At 31.5% G+C, this 16,706-nt stretch overlaps 1 protein-coding gene across 2 annotated transcripts in view; it reads left to right on the forward strand.

Annotated features, from left to right (window-relative positions):
- The window catches only part of MIPOL1 (mirror-image polydactyly 1), a 312,949-nt gene that overhangs the window by 55,979 nt on the left and 240,264 nt on the right, over window positions 1–16,706 (forward strand). Inside the window, exons 2-3 of one of the 2 annotated variants that reach the window (XM_024982072.2) lie at window positions 6,012–6,149; window positions 6,721–6,799. In XM_024982072.2, coding sequence (XP_024837840.1) covers window positions 6,781–6,799 — 19 coding nt within the window. In that variant the 5' untranslated portion in view covers window positions 6,012–6,149; window positions 6,721–6,780. The remainder of the gene's footprint in view (window positions 1–6,011; window positions 6,150–6,720; window positions 6,800–16,706) is intronic. The other variant, XM_024982074.2, reaches the window with a different exon arrangement.

Here is a 16,706-nt window from a genome sequence, read left to right on the forward strand (position 1 = left end):
CTTAATATTGGATAAGGAGTTAGAACTGTAAGCCTAACATTTGCTTTACTTTCTTCAAAGTTTTTGTTTGTAGTAATTGTATTTTACAACCTAGTTACCTTTAACATTACTGTTTAAAAAGTGAAATACATAGCTTTCATGTTGCATACTGTTCACTGGGAATGATTAAGTGCTATAATTTTAGCAAATTGCATAGATAAACTTTATACTAATTATATGCATGAATTGTTATTTAGTATTTAAAATATAAACTAACACAACATTGTAAATCAACTATGTTAACAAAAAAAGGAAAAAAATTCATACTAAAAGTGTTCAAAAGCATAACTGCTATCATTAGAATATATTGATGTTATTTGTTAGTGTCCCTATTACTGCTTATAATTTAACTGTATAAACTATAGAGAATTATTAAGCAATTTTGGGGGGATAAAATCTGTTAGTAAAGCATTATGATATGTGATGAATTAAGAACTTATAGTTTTTACTTTATTTTAGAAGGACGTTTTCTGACAGCTGTTCTTTTATTTGTCATACCTGTTGTCATTACAGATCGATTTAACTTGCTCTAATACTTTTTTACCTTTGATGTGCCAAGAACTTCAGTTGGTTGTATGGAAATGTAAGCCTTTGTGTGAAGGAGTGTGTCATTGCATCAGAACTTGGCAATCACATGAATCTTAAGAAAACATGCTGTTTGTTCCCTAGAGAAGCTATTCTATAAAATGACTTTGTTTTTATATTCTGTGCTAGATTAAATGATTTAGTTTGGTTTGGCCTGGGGCAAAACATTTCAGGTTATTTTAGAAAATCCTGTATCTGATTAACCTTCTGAAAATAATAACCAGTTTTCAAGTTTTTCTTTTTAAAATTTTATCAGTAGGCTGTGCAATATAGGATTCATAGTCAAAGTGTCATTTGTAACTGACAGTGAAAGCTGTTGCAGTGTTCAGGTATATTTATTTGTTTGGCTATGTCCGGTCTTAGTTGCATGAAAACCATATATTTGAAACATTAAATATTTATTTCCTTTTAATTTGACACCCTCCATGATATCAAATGATGTAAGTAATTAGTCTTTTTTTGATAGTAATTTCTGTTATAAACTCTTAAATATTAGAATCCTGAACACTATGACTGTTATAAATAGTCCCTAATTGAACAAAGAAATGTGATTTTTTTTAAAAAAAAAAAAGCTTAATTCTCAGGAAATTCATCCATTTAAATTTTTCTATACTAAAATATATTTCTACCATATATTAGTTAAATTAGAACTTTTCACTCTGCATAAACCAAGCAAGCAAACAGCCATGACAAAGTATAATTATAAAAGTTAATTAGTCTAATTATTTGTTCAGAGTTTCAAGGGAGTCATAAAGCTTTCTTTCAGTTCATTTTGAATCTCTTTGATGTAATGTGACTTCTTTCAGAGTTTCTTGTAAAACGCCAAGGTTATTAATAAATATTTTGTTATTAAGTTAAAAAAGAATACATGCACATTAAAAAGAAAAAATCAGATTATACAGGTAGGTAGGTATGAAACAGAAATACTTCTCTTCCTCATTTTCTCAGTCTCTCTACCTCAACTCTTAGGCCCTTTCTTCAGAGTAACTGCTGATAATACATTGCTGTGATTGCTGTGTGTATCCTATTCAAGCATGTATGCATATACGAGTGTAATTTTACAGTTTTTTCTGTCTTTAATTTATCCATGTTCTGTACCTATATTGTTTTAGCTAAAAATTTATTTGGGGTAGGAAATTTATTTGCCTTATCTATTTATTTTATATTTAATCCCTAAAACGGTTGACTGACAAATAATATATAGGTGCATAACAGATGCTTGTTGAGAAAATCTGCACATCTTCTGTCCACCTGTCTGATCATCAAGTACATACTGAAATACTTACTTACTCTATGCCAAACACCCTTCTAAGGATACAGATGAAAGACAAAAACAAGGGCTGTGCCTGAATGTAACTTCCATATACCTCCTTGGCGGATATATATCATAAACAATGATGGCTTCATGAAAGTAGTAGCACAGGTAATGTGATGAGAGAGGAGTTTCTGCTTTAGATAGGATGGCCAGGCAAAACCTTTTGAAGAGATGAATTTTGAGCAAGGCCTAAATGATGGGAAAAAATGGTTTAGCAATCTAGAGAAGAGACGTATAAAAGTTCTGAGGCAAGAACAAGCTTAGTGAGTTCAAGGAACAGGAAGAAGTTCAGAATGACTAGAGCATAAGTACTGTCTCATACCAAATAAATATTGCTTCAAGGTGTATCTTTTGTGCATAAAAATATGTTCTACATATTTTTAAAAGACTTGTAGTAGACTGAGGGATCAAATAGTATATGCATTTAAAATCTTGATAGCTATGGCATCTGGCTACTTATATCCTTTCTCCCTTTCCCTAAACCTTTTCTTAATTACCCAGGCTGTGGGAAACTTGGATTATCTGGAGCTGGTAGGGAGTGGGCTGTGATGTGAGATAGTCAGTGAAAGGAATTCTTTTTTGTGAGAGAACGTGAATATTTGAGAGACTTTTGTCTAGTAAGATGGAAATCCATCAGTAGAACATATGCATATATTGTATGTGTTGAGTTACCTGATATAATATTTGGCTTTCAGAAATACACTGCTCTTCTTTAGCCACTTAATGAAACCATCCCAGTGCAGAAATTGTCAACATTTCCCAATCTAGAAAATCCAAAATTTGTCATTGTTATAGTTGCATATAATTTAAGTTATAGTTAGAAATGATACTTAGCTTTATACTCTGGATTCAAATTACACAAATCTGTGATTAAACTAAGGAAACATGAAAAAGCAAAGCCGTTAAACGAAGTCAGCTGAACACCTTTGCCATGTGTGGTTTTTGTGGAAGAAAGTAGACGGATATCTCCTATTTAAAATACGTTTTAAAAAATCCTGGGTGTTGTTTCTTTGGGGTGTGAAGTCCCATCTTTAAATGCCTTTCTATCCAAAAAGCATTGCTTCATTTTGAAGGATAAATGTCAGAATTACTCATTCTTTTTTAGGCAGATTAGAAATTTTAGACTGGTCAAAGAACAAATTTTGTTTCATCAAGTGTTTTACTGCTGAGTAAACAAGGAGAGTCAAGTCCCATTTCAGAGCATGGAGATGTTTGTTTAATTTTTTTCAGTCTCCATTTTTTGATAGCATGAAAGTAGGAAATATAGGCAGATACATTCAAATTCCAGTGTAGTTAGAGGTGGTATGTGGTTTCCTTAACTATAATTTGTTTTTTCTTTTTTCACTTATTCCAAGACTTAAAAACAACTTGGAGGAATGAGGTTAGGCCTCTGTGATGGAGAAGATGTCATTTTAACACATGCTGATATGATATGTTCTGTTACAGTGAAGATTTTATTTTTCTTTTTTATGCGGGTAATTTTTTCCCACATCACTTAAAGATGAACTTCAGTTAGGTTTTGCTTTGTTGCTTGAACCTGGTAACATTAGTAATATTAAAGCATTTAACATATTTTGTCTGTGACATAATGATTTAGCACTTTGATTAAGTAGCCTAGTTTATGTATCTACTCTGAAATCATCCCACTAATTTTAACATGAAGATATAATTTCTGATTTAAACAAGTTCTTGATATCCATCTTTAAGGTGAGTGTGAGGAAAGGAATCAGAATCTTATTAGTCTTATCCTTTGTCCTAAAATGAATAGATGTGTAAAATATGTTGCATGTTTACAAAAATCGTCTATTCTATTACAATATGTAGATCTATAAGTTGTAATTATTTGAATCATTAGAACATCTAATTTTTGCTTGACAGTATGCAAATGTGCCATTAAATCTGTTTTTTAAGATTTTTCCAGTTTAATGTCTGAATCCAAATTCATAAAGAGTTGGAAAAATGAGATGTCTGAGCTATAGGATTCACAGGGATTTCATATGAAGCCTATTTAATCAGGATAACACTGTTATTAATATTCATAATGTCAGCTGGAACACAAATGACAGACTATGGGGCCTAAAAATTTTACTTGGTGAATTTATTAAAAGTAGCTTAAAAAATTAATGAAATTGAAGTAAAGTTGGTGAATATGAAAATCTTGTGTTAGCAGAAAAAAAATCTCTATTAGAACTTTCTTTAAGACCATTTTGCATTGATGTCTTTTGACAGATTTCATTGGTACTTAAAGAAGAAAGATGCATGAATGGTCATTTAAGAGGATTTAAACACATTGGCACATTAATTTTTACATGAATAATAAGTACTTTCCAAAAGCAATTAACTTACAGTGTACAAGATATGAATTGAAAAATAAGACTGTGACATCAAGGGCAAAGCAAATGTGCTGTACATTTTAAACTTAGTGGCAGGACTTTTTAATATTTCGTTTTATTTTTATAGCTTGCATAGGCTGTGACTTAGAATATAGTTATTTTACTGCATTTGAAAACATAGTAGAAAGGAATAATGTTCCCTCCCTGACTAAAAAAATTGGTACTGTTAAGCATTATCCCCTGCAAGTATCTATTGCATTTATTGGAGAATTAATTAACCACTTGTTATACCATTGTTTATATTTGAGAATATGTTCAATTTTGCAGAAAGTTAAAGAGATGATTCTGAATAGGCTTAGTGATACAAATACATATGTGTAACAGTCTTACTGATTATATCATAACTTAAATATATAATAAATACATTTCTAAAAGTCTAGTATAAGAAATTTAGTTGATACGCATCAGGTAGTATTCAAGTAAATTTGTTCTGAATGTTAGCCTAAAAAAGTAAAAAGTTGGGAATGGCTTATGTAAAACTGGGGTGTTTTATTTTGTGTACTGCCTGCTATTCTTTATGTTTTAAAATGTGCTTGTAATGATATACCAGTGCTGTAGGTCTTTTTCTTGTTGTTGTTATTGGAGTTCATTAAAAACATTTAGTTTTAGACCATTTTGTATAGTCACAGTAATACTGAGTGTTTTGTTTTATATCCAACAGAGATTATTTTTCTTATCCATTTTAGTACTTATAAAAACATAGCTTAAATCTCTAGCAGTCTAGTTAGGGTTTACCAGTGAGAGAATATAGGTGTTGGTCTGACAGTCCAAGAGGGAACTAGAAGTTTCACTTGCAACCAGTGTCCTATCTGAATGATTTACTTTCATTAGATTATAGGAATTGCCTGGTATGTTTTGGGACTCATATTCAGAACTTGAATGGAAAAACCACTAATTACTAGGGCGTGAAGAAATTATCACAATAAGCCATAAATGAAAAATTTTTGCTTAAGGAATGAAATAAAACTTATATATAAATTTATATATATATATATATATATATTTTTTTTTTTTTTTTTCCCCTTTTTAGTGTCCTTTTAAAACTTAGATTTTGGGTAGGGGGAAATGTTTTGTTTTTGGCTCTGAAGAATTCACTTATATGCCCAGGAGAGGGCAGCATTTTACTATATCAGTCTCATAAAAGAATTAGCCCTACTTAGACTGTCAATGTTTCTTGTAATTACTCCCAGTATATTTGTTGCTTGCTTATGAATTAACTTGCATTTATGGAACTAAATCATTCCAATCATTTAATTACACCTGAGGAGCTGAACTATAATTGCTTGCTTCCAACTAGGATCTGATATGGCTTGAGCAGTATTAATTTGGTGTTTACTTTTCTGAGTGCTAAAAGCATTAAAATGATTGTGCAATGGGATTACATTTTACTAATTGCTGGCATTCATTAGCTGGGTAAATGATGAGGAAGAGTGACTGTATATCGCAAAGGGATAAAATTATGGTTTTAAATAGTATATTACTAAGCACATTAAGGCCTGTAAGGCATGTTTTAAAATACTCCAGAGGTTATTAAAGACTGTATTTTCTACATGTCTTGCTATATGAATCTCTTATTAAAAGAGTGCAATTATTATTAACCTTTTTGGGCAATATGGAGGGAAATGGCTTCATTGACTGGAACATATTTCTTTGATATTAATAACTTCCTATATTTTCAGTTAATCCAAAAGTAAATGAGGAACTTAGAAAAAGATTGCCAACTCCAGATCAACATATTTAGAGAAAATTGGAATAGGAGAAGCTTGCTACAGCTCTATTTGAGGACTTTTTAAAGAACGCAGAGTTCTAGCTGTGAGGTGAATCTAATTTTATTATTCTCTTTAAAAGCATGCAAAAAAGTGAACTTGCATAGTTCTGATCATATTTATTATGAAAACAAAAGAGAGAAATACCAACAATTCCACAAGCTGAAAATAACCTTTTAAAAAATTAGAGTAACATTTTAAAATTACACACTATGAAATATTTATGTGAAAATATACATTCAAATAAATAAGTTTGAAATTTTTGCTATAAACTTATGACAAATAGAGTAAAATTTTTATTTTTCTTAAATTGTTGAAGTTGTGTTAATAGTTGGAAAAGACTTAAGTTAAATAAATTGAATAGTTCCCTAACCAAAGGAGCAAGAATGTCTAGACGCTTACCCTTGAACCGTATTTACTAAAATGTAAGTGTGAATGAAAGAACTTTTTTCCTGAGAAAAAAGATTTAATTTCACGTGTTGAAATATACAGTTAATTGTCCTATTGTAAGTGTTTTAGAAAACCAGTTATCCTGTAAATTCTCTGTTAAACAAAGGTAAGATTTAGGTGTGTTCTGATATATTGTTTTAAGTTTATTTATCTAGAGTTGGCTTTATTTTAGCCTCAAATCTTGGCGCAAAAACCAGAGACATTGCCAGAGCAAACAAGAACAGAAGTGCAAATGGAGGACTGGTCAAAAGGTAAGGACTTTTAAGGTATTAATACCAAACCCCAGGTGATGTGCTCCTTTAAGGCACTGAATGAAGTGTGTTTGTTCTAACCAGTGTATTAGACAGAAGCAGATAAGCACAAGCACACATGCATGCACGCACACACACAAGGAAGGAAGTATACACAAAAAGACCCACATTCTGCAAAAGAGACACAAGGAGAAAGAGAAAAAGGCACAGAGCAAGAGATACTGAAGAGAAAAAGGAAAGCAGACACACAGAGAGAGAAAGACACACACCCACAAAGTGATAGAGGAGATTGAGAGAACGACTAGTAGAGAAATGCATACAGAGAGGTAAGCTCAGAGAAAGAAACCCAAACAGAGAAAGGAGACACAGATATAAGGGGGAGATGGTAAACTCAATGAAAAAGACACAGATACATATATAGAGGCATACACAGAGAGACGCATGCATAGATACACACAAAAAGACACACATCCTAAGACTCATGGAGGACAAGTACCAGAGTAAGAGAAACACAATGAGGAGACAGACAGACTGTGACAGAGAGAGAAGGGTTGGGCGGAGACGGGAAAGAGACATACGGAGAGAGAGGCACCTGTGTGCACACAGACACTCTCAGACAGAGACAGAGATGAGACACAAAGTTAAAGAGACAGAAGATACACACACATGCAGAGACAGACAGACATGTATGGAGAGGAGACACATACACAGAAAAACAAAGACATACAGGCACAGAGACATACAGAGACACTTGTACACTGAAGACACTCAGAGACAACCACAGAAGAATAGTCAAAGGGGGACTCTCCCTAGAGTCAGAGCCACAGACACTCGCAGAGGTGTGTAGAGGAAAGCGGAAGAAATACTTCGAAAAAGAGACAGAGACATGAAATGAGTCAGAGACAAGGAGAGAAACAGAAAGAGAAAAGCACAGATGTGCACAGGCAGAGGGAGAGAGCTGTCAGAGAGAAATACAGTTTGAAAGACAGACAAAGAGAGGTCCTGCCAAAGGGAGAAATAGTGGAAGAATGGATGGATGGATGGGTACAAACATAGGTAGATAAGTATAGGACACCCATCTGTATGTAGAGCAAGGTAGAATAAGCACCACACAGACGGGTTTTAAAAATGTTTGGTTTTTATTTGAGATCTTTTACACTAAATCTGGATACAGTTGCAAATCTGAAATGCTTGGATAACAAATCATTCTGAATATAGTATGACATATAGTTGAAAACTTGAAATTTTATGTTCGTCATTTTTATGTCCTCTGAATTTTTCCAATAGACTTATTATCGAAACATTGCACATATCTCTCTTTCCCCTCTCCTTCAACAGGGCTTTCTTCACCATTTACCAACCACACTGTTACCTTTTTCAGAAGGTTAAAGGCCATCTGAGGGAACTCTTCTGTCATCCTTGAACTAAATCAGTTAATAGCTACACATTCTTTTGAGATACAGAAAGATGCTGCACTGAGTGTATCTTTTTCGATTTCTCCATTTGTTTTTGATTTCTATACTATTATCGATTTTCTTGTCATTTATGCGTACCATTAGCAACCTTTCTATTTGTGATTCTAGGCTACTGTTCTGAGTTTAGAATCCACGTAACCGATTGCGTTGTGTATAAAGGAATAGCAAGTAATACCTGAGTAATGTATATAGTTAAAGGTTTTAATGAAAAGTTCATAGCTTTAGTGGAAGGATTTTGTGGCACTTGATTTTAGTCTACTCTCTTTATATTCAGCTTGTGATAATGATGTATTGGTGTGAAGCAGGAAACTATTTGTTGTAGCTGTTTTTATTCATTTATGCAGATAAGCAGGCAAACACTCTTGAAAAACTCAAAGCAGTTCTTACTCAATGTATGTGCAAAATAAGAAAAGAGGAAGTAAATAACAATGCCCTTCTTGCTTTTGTTCCCTTTTCAGAGGTCACATTGCTATGAAAGCCATGTGGTTCACATTATAGACCAAAGGATCTTTAAGGAGCCAAAGGAATTATTTTTAATATCTCTAAAGAGTAGGGACCGTAGAGGAAATACTTCTCATAAATGTGAAACAACCATGAGAAATGTTAAGGAAGGGAACTGCTGAAGCTCTAGGACACTTGTGGAGAGGAAAGTTTTAGGGCTGAAGACAGATGCATAAATAGTTTGCAGCAGGCACAGACTGCAGGAGACGTGACTGAAACATCATTAAGAAAATTTGCATTTTTACAGACATTTTTTGGACAGTGGAAATAGGACTAAGACATTCCTTAAGGACCTATTAATGAAACATTATTAACAAATAAAGTTAAACAGGTAAATGGAGTATCTTTTGAGTTTTGTGATAACCAATACATTTAAACATATGGTTACTTTTTTGTTATCAAGGTTCATGGGATTTTTCATAAAGCACAGATTGCTTCAAAGCTAGGCTATTCTTATAGTTATTTTATTTAAAGTTATCTTAATTTTTAAGGAAATGGAGCTAATTAATAACTTTTATTATACTTTGCATCATCTTACAAGTTTCATTATAAGGAATGCTGAAGTGGTTATTCTTTTCCTAGCTTTATTTTAGAAACATTGCTGAAATATTTGACATCAAAGATTTGATGAGGTAAACAGTGTTAACTGGTGAAATGTTTTACATTTTTCTTGGTTTTTATCATTATTCTCAGTTTAGAAAATGTAAAGCTGAGATTGATAGGCAGGATAAGTGAAGACATCTATAGACTGTACAAGCTTCTTTGTACCCTGCCCTGAATGAATGAAATTTTAGGTTGTGGAAGCAATAGGTAACAACATTTGTGTGTTGTGTAGTGAACATTGATAACATCTTCTGGCTTACTTAAGAAGTAAATGGTGTTTTTGTCCTTTCAGGAAAGCCTTCTCTTTTTCAATATTCCTTTTTCCTCCCTACTTTTGAAGAAAAAAATGAAATGGCACAGTCAAAGGGCATATGTAAAGTTAACCCTCAGAAAGAACCAGTTACTATAAGATTGACTGTTTAGCCTGTCTTAAGCATTTACTTATTATTTACTTAACAATGTAAGAAAAAAGTCTTGGGGATCAGAAATCTCTTATGAATAATTATTGGGAATAGTATGTTAAATTACTGGATAGTTCTTAAATTTTGGTGATTTTTATTAAATTAGCAGAAACACGGTTGTTTTGTAGTGCACAACAGTCTGTTGGAAATAATTTTAAGTGTGATTTATGAATAAACATGTGTGCCATAAGAATATATACCTACAATAATGGTAAAAATGAGGTCTGGATACCAGTTAAATTTAGAATATTGTTAAACTTGTTTAAATTTAGAACCTTTAGGGGTCAGTGTTCCCTAAGAAAGGTTAAAGAAGGTTATTGTGCCTACCCAAATTAAACACTGTCTGCTGTGTTTTAAATATTTCTTACCAATTGAGGGTAAGAAATGGTAGGAATCATACAGCTTGAAGAATTTTTAGACAAAAACCTTTCAATTTTATGAGTTTCTTTAATATTTTTAGGTTTTGTATTTTAGGAGTTATATTTAATATTTGTTTTATACACAGAGTAGTTATTTTCACTTATGTATTATCTCAATTTAAATGAGAAGCACATTTTAAAAACTATTTTAAGCATAATTTTAAAAAGTGAGCATAATTCTAAATCATTGTCTCAATTGAAACTTGAGTTGAAAGCCTTCTAGAACTGCTTAAGTCAATAGATTTCTTACATGTTGCAGTTTATTGGAGGTTAGCAAATATTTTTAAAAATTTTATCTTGCTGCTCTAAGTAAAAAGCAACTGTCTTCTTTATATGTAAAGAGGACATGATTTTGTTACCATGATTTTTGTGGTTTTTCTGTCAAATAACAAGGACTAAAACCTAGCAAAAGGTAACCTATAAGTAGTTTGTTAGTTTCTTCTTGAGTCAGAATACTGTTTAATTTTGCTTGGCATTTGGAACCTATGTGCCACCTTCAACCTCTTTTATTATTGGTTCTTTTATCTTTCTCTCTTTTTCACAAATTATGTGTTCTTTTTATGTGTTTTTTACGTCTAAAACTATTGTATGATTTGTAAACATTTTATAAGAGTAGACATCTATAGAAAAACAACCCGGATGCTTTTAAATGTCTTTGATCATTATGATAAAAATATTAGAATTTCATGTCATCTTCATAAACTGTTTCAAAGTAGAGAGGAAGGAAACAGCAACTTATGTAAAATGGACATCCATTTCTACCAGCAAGATAGCTGGTAGGAAAAAATGAATCCCCTAGACATTATGATTAGACACTCCTTGAAATTCAAGGTGTTGGAACTGTCCACATAATTATTTATTCTGTGTTGAATTACAGGATTTGAATTGTACTTAATAATTGTCATTCTAGTTAGTAATGGTTTATTTTCCCTGAATGAGTAACACAATTTGTTTTTATTAATTTTGTTTAAATTTAAAGGAAAATTACACTGGAGAACCAATGCATTTAATAATTTTAATATCATGTTATAGTAGAAAGAATGTAAGTTTGGGAACTAGATTGACCTGTGTTTTAATTTTTCAATCTTCTACTGACTGCCTACGTGGACTTAGGTGCAAGTTTCATAATTATTTTCAAACCAGAGTTTTCTTGTTTATGGAACAGGGAGATACTTCCTTTTGGAGAGTTTGGAAGATGAGAGATTGTGTATGTAAAAGCACACATATATACCTACAATACCTGAAATAGGAAACAAGTTTTATATGAATTTCATATACCAGAACAATTATTTTCAATAATGTAGTGGTAGTAATAGTCTTTACAGATGCTTAAAAAGTAGATTGTTGACATTTTTTATAGGGCCTAGATAAGTGGTGGTGGTTGCATCATTGTTCTTCCACCCAGCTGTGAAAGATAGTCTATAAAAAAGTTTCGGAAGTATTAAGAACACAAATAATAGTATTTGAAATGGTTATTATTAGTTTTATAGGAAGTTATTCTCTTTAGATATAATGTCCACAATATCAAAAACTTGATATTTTTCAAAGTAGTATAGTTTATATTTAGTATATTTATATTTTTTAGAATAGAATATAAAATCAATAATAATCATTTAGGGTAAAATCTAATTGTGTCTGTATTGAAATCGCAATTGCAGTAATAATCTTCACACTAGTGACATCATACAATTTGCCTTTTTCTTTTGGCAAGGGTGAATATAAGAACGCATTTCTAATTTTTGTTTTGCCATAGAAGGGTTAAAAAAAGAGCATGTCAAGGTCTGCCTAAATTTACTATTTATCTCCATAGGTTCTAACTTAATAGAGTTCTGGTGGTTTCTTACACATGACCATTGAGAATATTTGAAAGTGGTTTTAGGACTGCTGGCAGTGAGCCAACAAGGATTGATTCATTTCCAGAGGAAATGCTAAGATACCCTTAAAAGCATGATTGAGGTTATACTCTTTTAGAAAAAAAATAATTTCTTTTTTAAAAAAAATAAGTTTATAAAAATAAATGAGATTCTGAGTGTCCTTGTTTTTTAGGGTTGATATGAATGATTCTGTCACGATTCCTGGCCTCATTAGAAAAATGTAATGGAAAACCAAAAAATTTTTCTAAGGACAACTTAAGTCTTCTAGCTGGTAATGAAGTTTATTACAAACCGTGTTTTGGGATTTATCATTTCTGCTCTTAGTAATTCACATTTATGAATATATGTCATATATATTTTTTACTTTTGTGGGCAGTTTTTTAAAAAGACTTTATTTTGTAGAATAGCTTTAAGTTCTCAGCAAAACTTAGCAAAAAGTACAGAGTTCCCATTGCACCCCTACTACCTAACCCCACACAAGAACAGCTGAGTGGTGCATTTGCTAGAGTTGATAAACCTGCCCATAAATTTCTAATGAGGGAAAATTTTGGGAGATAATAGGACTCTTTATTTCTTTTCTTTCTTTCTTTTTTTTAAAACTAAATTTAGAGTCTTTTAGAGTCTTTTTCAGCCTATACTCTTCACATGGAATTCTTACTACCCTTTCAGTCCTTCATTTTGTAAAAATGATAATCACTAAGAAGACTAAGCATGAAAAATGGTAATTTTTTTTTAATGGGACTACTTCTCCATTTCTATGCTATTAGTATGATCCTCTCTTTTTACAACTTGGAACTATTTCTTTGATTTAAGGAAATGCAATTCTGCTTTTAAAGAGCTGTTTTAAATATATTTGTGACCATGAAAATACATTTTTTTTAATAGAAAAAAACTACTTGAATTTTTCAAAAGTTTTTGGCTTTAACTTTTCCATTCTTAAGAATCTGAGCTCTTTGATAAAAGTCCTCATTCATTTCTGGTTAGGGCCCTTTCATACCAGAGCACTTCCTGGAACACATATTTATGACACAAATCTCAATATAATATTATTGAATCTTAAATTTTTTATTTTTTTATTTTTTTTATTATTTTATGAATCTTAAATTTTTTAGAAATTGCAATTTCAGTGGATCATACTTAAGATGATTATTATGGTCTCCATAGTGGCTGCATTTGTCACCTTAGCATGATTGTCCTGAGTGTGCATTGGCATTTTGTTGATTTTGTTGATCTGAATCAATATACAGTGGTGTATAGACTGAATTTATGACCATTTACACAGTTGGTTCAGGTTGACTGACTGACTGTAGAGTAGGACTGATGTGACTACATTTATTCTGTTTTTGGTTGTAAATATATCTGGAAGTTGAATATAAAATTTGGGGTTTAGTATGTGTATATATTTGTGTTTTAATCAAAACTACCTGTCATGTAAGACATCATTATCTTCTGGGAGGAAGTTTCAGATACAAATTTTCTTCATGTTTTGCCTTTTGTGACTTTGTTTTTTCTTGGGGAATAAAAAACAAATTTTGAAGATCAAGCTATAAAATTTTGAAATTGGTTGCATAGATTATTTCATAGTCTGAATGATTGAATTAAAAATTCTAATCTGTAGCTTTGTGGTAAAATTGATAAATTTTGCCAAATGGTATAATTGTGCTGATAAGATGTAAGGTAAAAGTAATTATTTCAGAAAATTATATTTTGACTTCATTTTTAATTTATTTTGTCTTCACATATTGAAACTTTTCTGTGCTTTAAAATCAGGATGCTAGTGAATGAAAAGCTAAAAGTAATCTGTTCACATTGGTAAAAATTATACTTGTATAGATACTGAATATGTTAGTTTTTGCAAATTAAATGTTTGAAGTTAAAAATCAAATACTCTTTTTTAATAGTTTCACTGGCTATACTTAAAATAATGTGATGTACTCTAAAACATGGTAACATTCTTTGATTTTGAGTTTAGAAATATATTCAAAATTAAGCAAAAAATACTCTTATTTCCTTCCTTAATATCCTATTTAAGTTTTATCCTCTCTGTTTCAGATTAATTTTCAGATTAATGTTGATCCCTAACAGATTAAGATAGGTAAGGTTTATTTAGCCTTAGTTTCCTTGAATCCACAACACGTATTGGAGGAAATCTGATAGGAAGAACTGGAGAAATCCATAATTCTGAAAGAATCAGGATTGTGTATAAATTCTAGCATTTTGAGTATGGAATGCAGACTATTTTGTATCCTTTCCATGGATTAAATTAAGTGTAAAGATTTTACAAATTTCAAGGAATTGTTATTTTAAGTAGATTAAATGATTTTTGAATCTTTATCAGGAAACCAAATGTTGCAGAATTTGGAGTCACTGAAGGCTTTTATTCAATTGCTTTTAAGAGTTTAAAGTTAAAAAGAGTAATATTTCGGTTCAGCAAATCTGATTTTTTTCCTTTCAGAAACCTTCATTGTCTATATTTTATAATCAGTCGATATATTTCAGCATCAGGACGGTGCTGCATTAGTCCAGGTAAGAAGAGCGAAGACAAAACAAAAATTTTTATTAAAAAAGAAGTCCTAGATCTCCTGAGAATGCAGTGAAGACTAGCGTCGGAGACTTCCTCTGCATTTTTAATAGACCATTGGTCTCTAATAGGTTCTTTATTGGTCCTTCTTTACCTTTTTCTTTTTTAAAAGTCTCTGCCTCTCACCACAGTCATTTGAAATGAATAGATTATATACATAGATAATTTTTACTTTTCTCAGGCTTTTTTTGTCTCAGGTATTTAATGCTTTTTTTAAAAGTTAAAAAATACTAACAAGATGGTGATGATGATGTACATTAGTATAGTAGTCACAGTTGATTAATAAAATGAGAGGCCCTACCTTTTCCTTTTGTTCCCTCCCCCACCAAATAAATGGTGAATTTGAATAAAACATACATCATTTGCATAGAAAGTTATGTAATGATGCCATATAGAGTGTAATGATTTCCTAAAACCTTGTATTTAAAGTAACCTGAATTACAATGAGAGATAAACAGAATATTTACCCATCCCTTATGAGCTGCTGCTGATATGTAAATTTATTCTTCTACTTTGCACAAATATACTTTTGAGCTACTGCTTAAACACTTTGAGGTCCTTAGTCAAACAGTTTTAATGATGCCTCCAATATTATGAAAGTGTGACATTTGATGAATGTCTCATATAGTTTTGATATCTAGGCACATGTCAACAAAAAAAATGAACATTAGTTTGTCATGCAACACCTAGATAATTTATAATTTTACTGTTTATATCCATCTTGACATTTTTTATCTGCCAAAGGCAGGTTTCATTTGGAATCTTAATCTGAGATTTATTTGGTGGATCTGGAAATCATAGCTAGGGTTCCCACAGGAAATGGTCCATCTACCAACAGATTAAATGGCAGTCCTGCAGTTGTTAGGGGAGCTCTGCATTTAACACACATGCATACTCATTCAGTCAGCACTGGGGAGAAAAATTAAAGTAGTAACCCAGGTTTAGGAACAATGTAGCTAAAAAGTCCCATATTTGCTGAATGACAAAGGGTTATATAGCAGCATTTCATTTTATTATTCGTGCTTGAATTTCTTGTTTGCTCTGTTGAGTCTGCTGACGAATACTAATAAATGCCTGCAACAATCCAGACGAGAGATGCCTGGCAACAAAGCTATGCGGTGGACCTCCCTGATCTTCTCCAGTTCACAACCTGACCTTTTGAAAAATTGGCTGGGCTAAGCTGCAGAATTTGGGTGTAATGGTTATTGTTAACTCCAGCTTTAGGATTTATTAATTTGTGTGATCAAGACTTACCTATACTTCAAAGTTTCAAAAGACCAAATACAATCATCCATCCATTAGAACTAACATTGTGTTTCAGTGATTTCCACTTAGTATCTGACTGGTGATTCTCCTGTTTTATTTTCCAAATCTAAAGATGATCTTAAATAAAATGAAAGGCACATGTAACGAAATCATTTTTTCTCCTTTTTACAATTGCTATTAAAAAGGTTACCTTCCATAAATGCTTTATGGGATTGTTGAATTCATAGACAATTAGTATGTGTTCATACTTAGCAAACAAAAAATATATAATTAAAAAACCCATTTTACTTGCAGTGGTAGAAATGTAAGACTTACCTAGTTGATTCATATATTTAATTACTTTATATAAATTATTCTTAGGAAAAATTGAAAAGGTTGAAAAGATTAGAAATATAGTAAGTAGCCAAATAGTTTATGTCACGGGGGAATAAAGAGAATATAGAGTACTATTCTGCTAGTTAATCTAATTTTATGATAGTTTTCACAATCATTTTAGCTTAAATAATATTTGCAATGGTTTAAGTCGGATGATATAATTTTTACAAAGCTTTAATTTATGTGATAGTTTCATAAGTTAGGTAGTATAAGCTTTAGGTAATTGTACTGTGTTCATGGTCTTCATATGGTGAAAATGTTAAAATTTAAAAGCTGAAATACTATAATAGAACAGTTTTTGCAGAAATGTGTTGAATGAATATTGATGTGTTCATGACTGTTTCAGGCTTGA

This window comes from Bos taurus, chromosome 21, assembly GCF_002263795.3.
Source record: "Bos taurus isolate L1 Dominette 01449 registration number 42190680 breed Hereford chromosome 21, ARS-UCD2.0, whole genome shotgun sequence".
Taxonomy (NCBI): Eukaryota; Metazoa; Chordata; class Mammalia; order Artiodactyla; family Bovidae; genus Bos; species Bos taurus.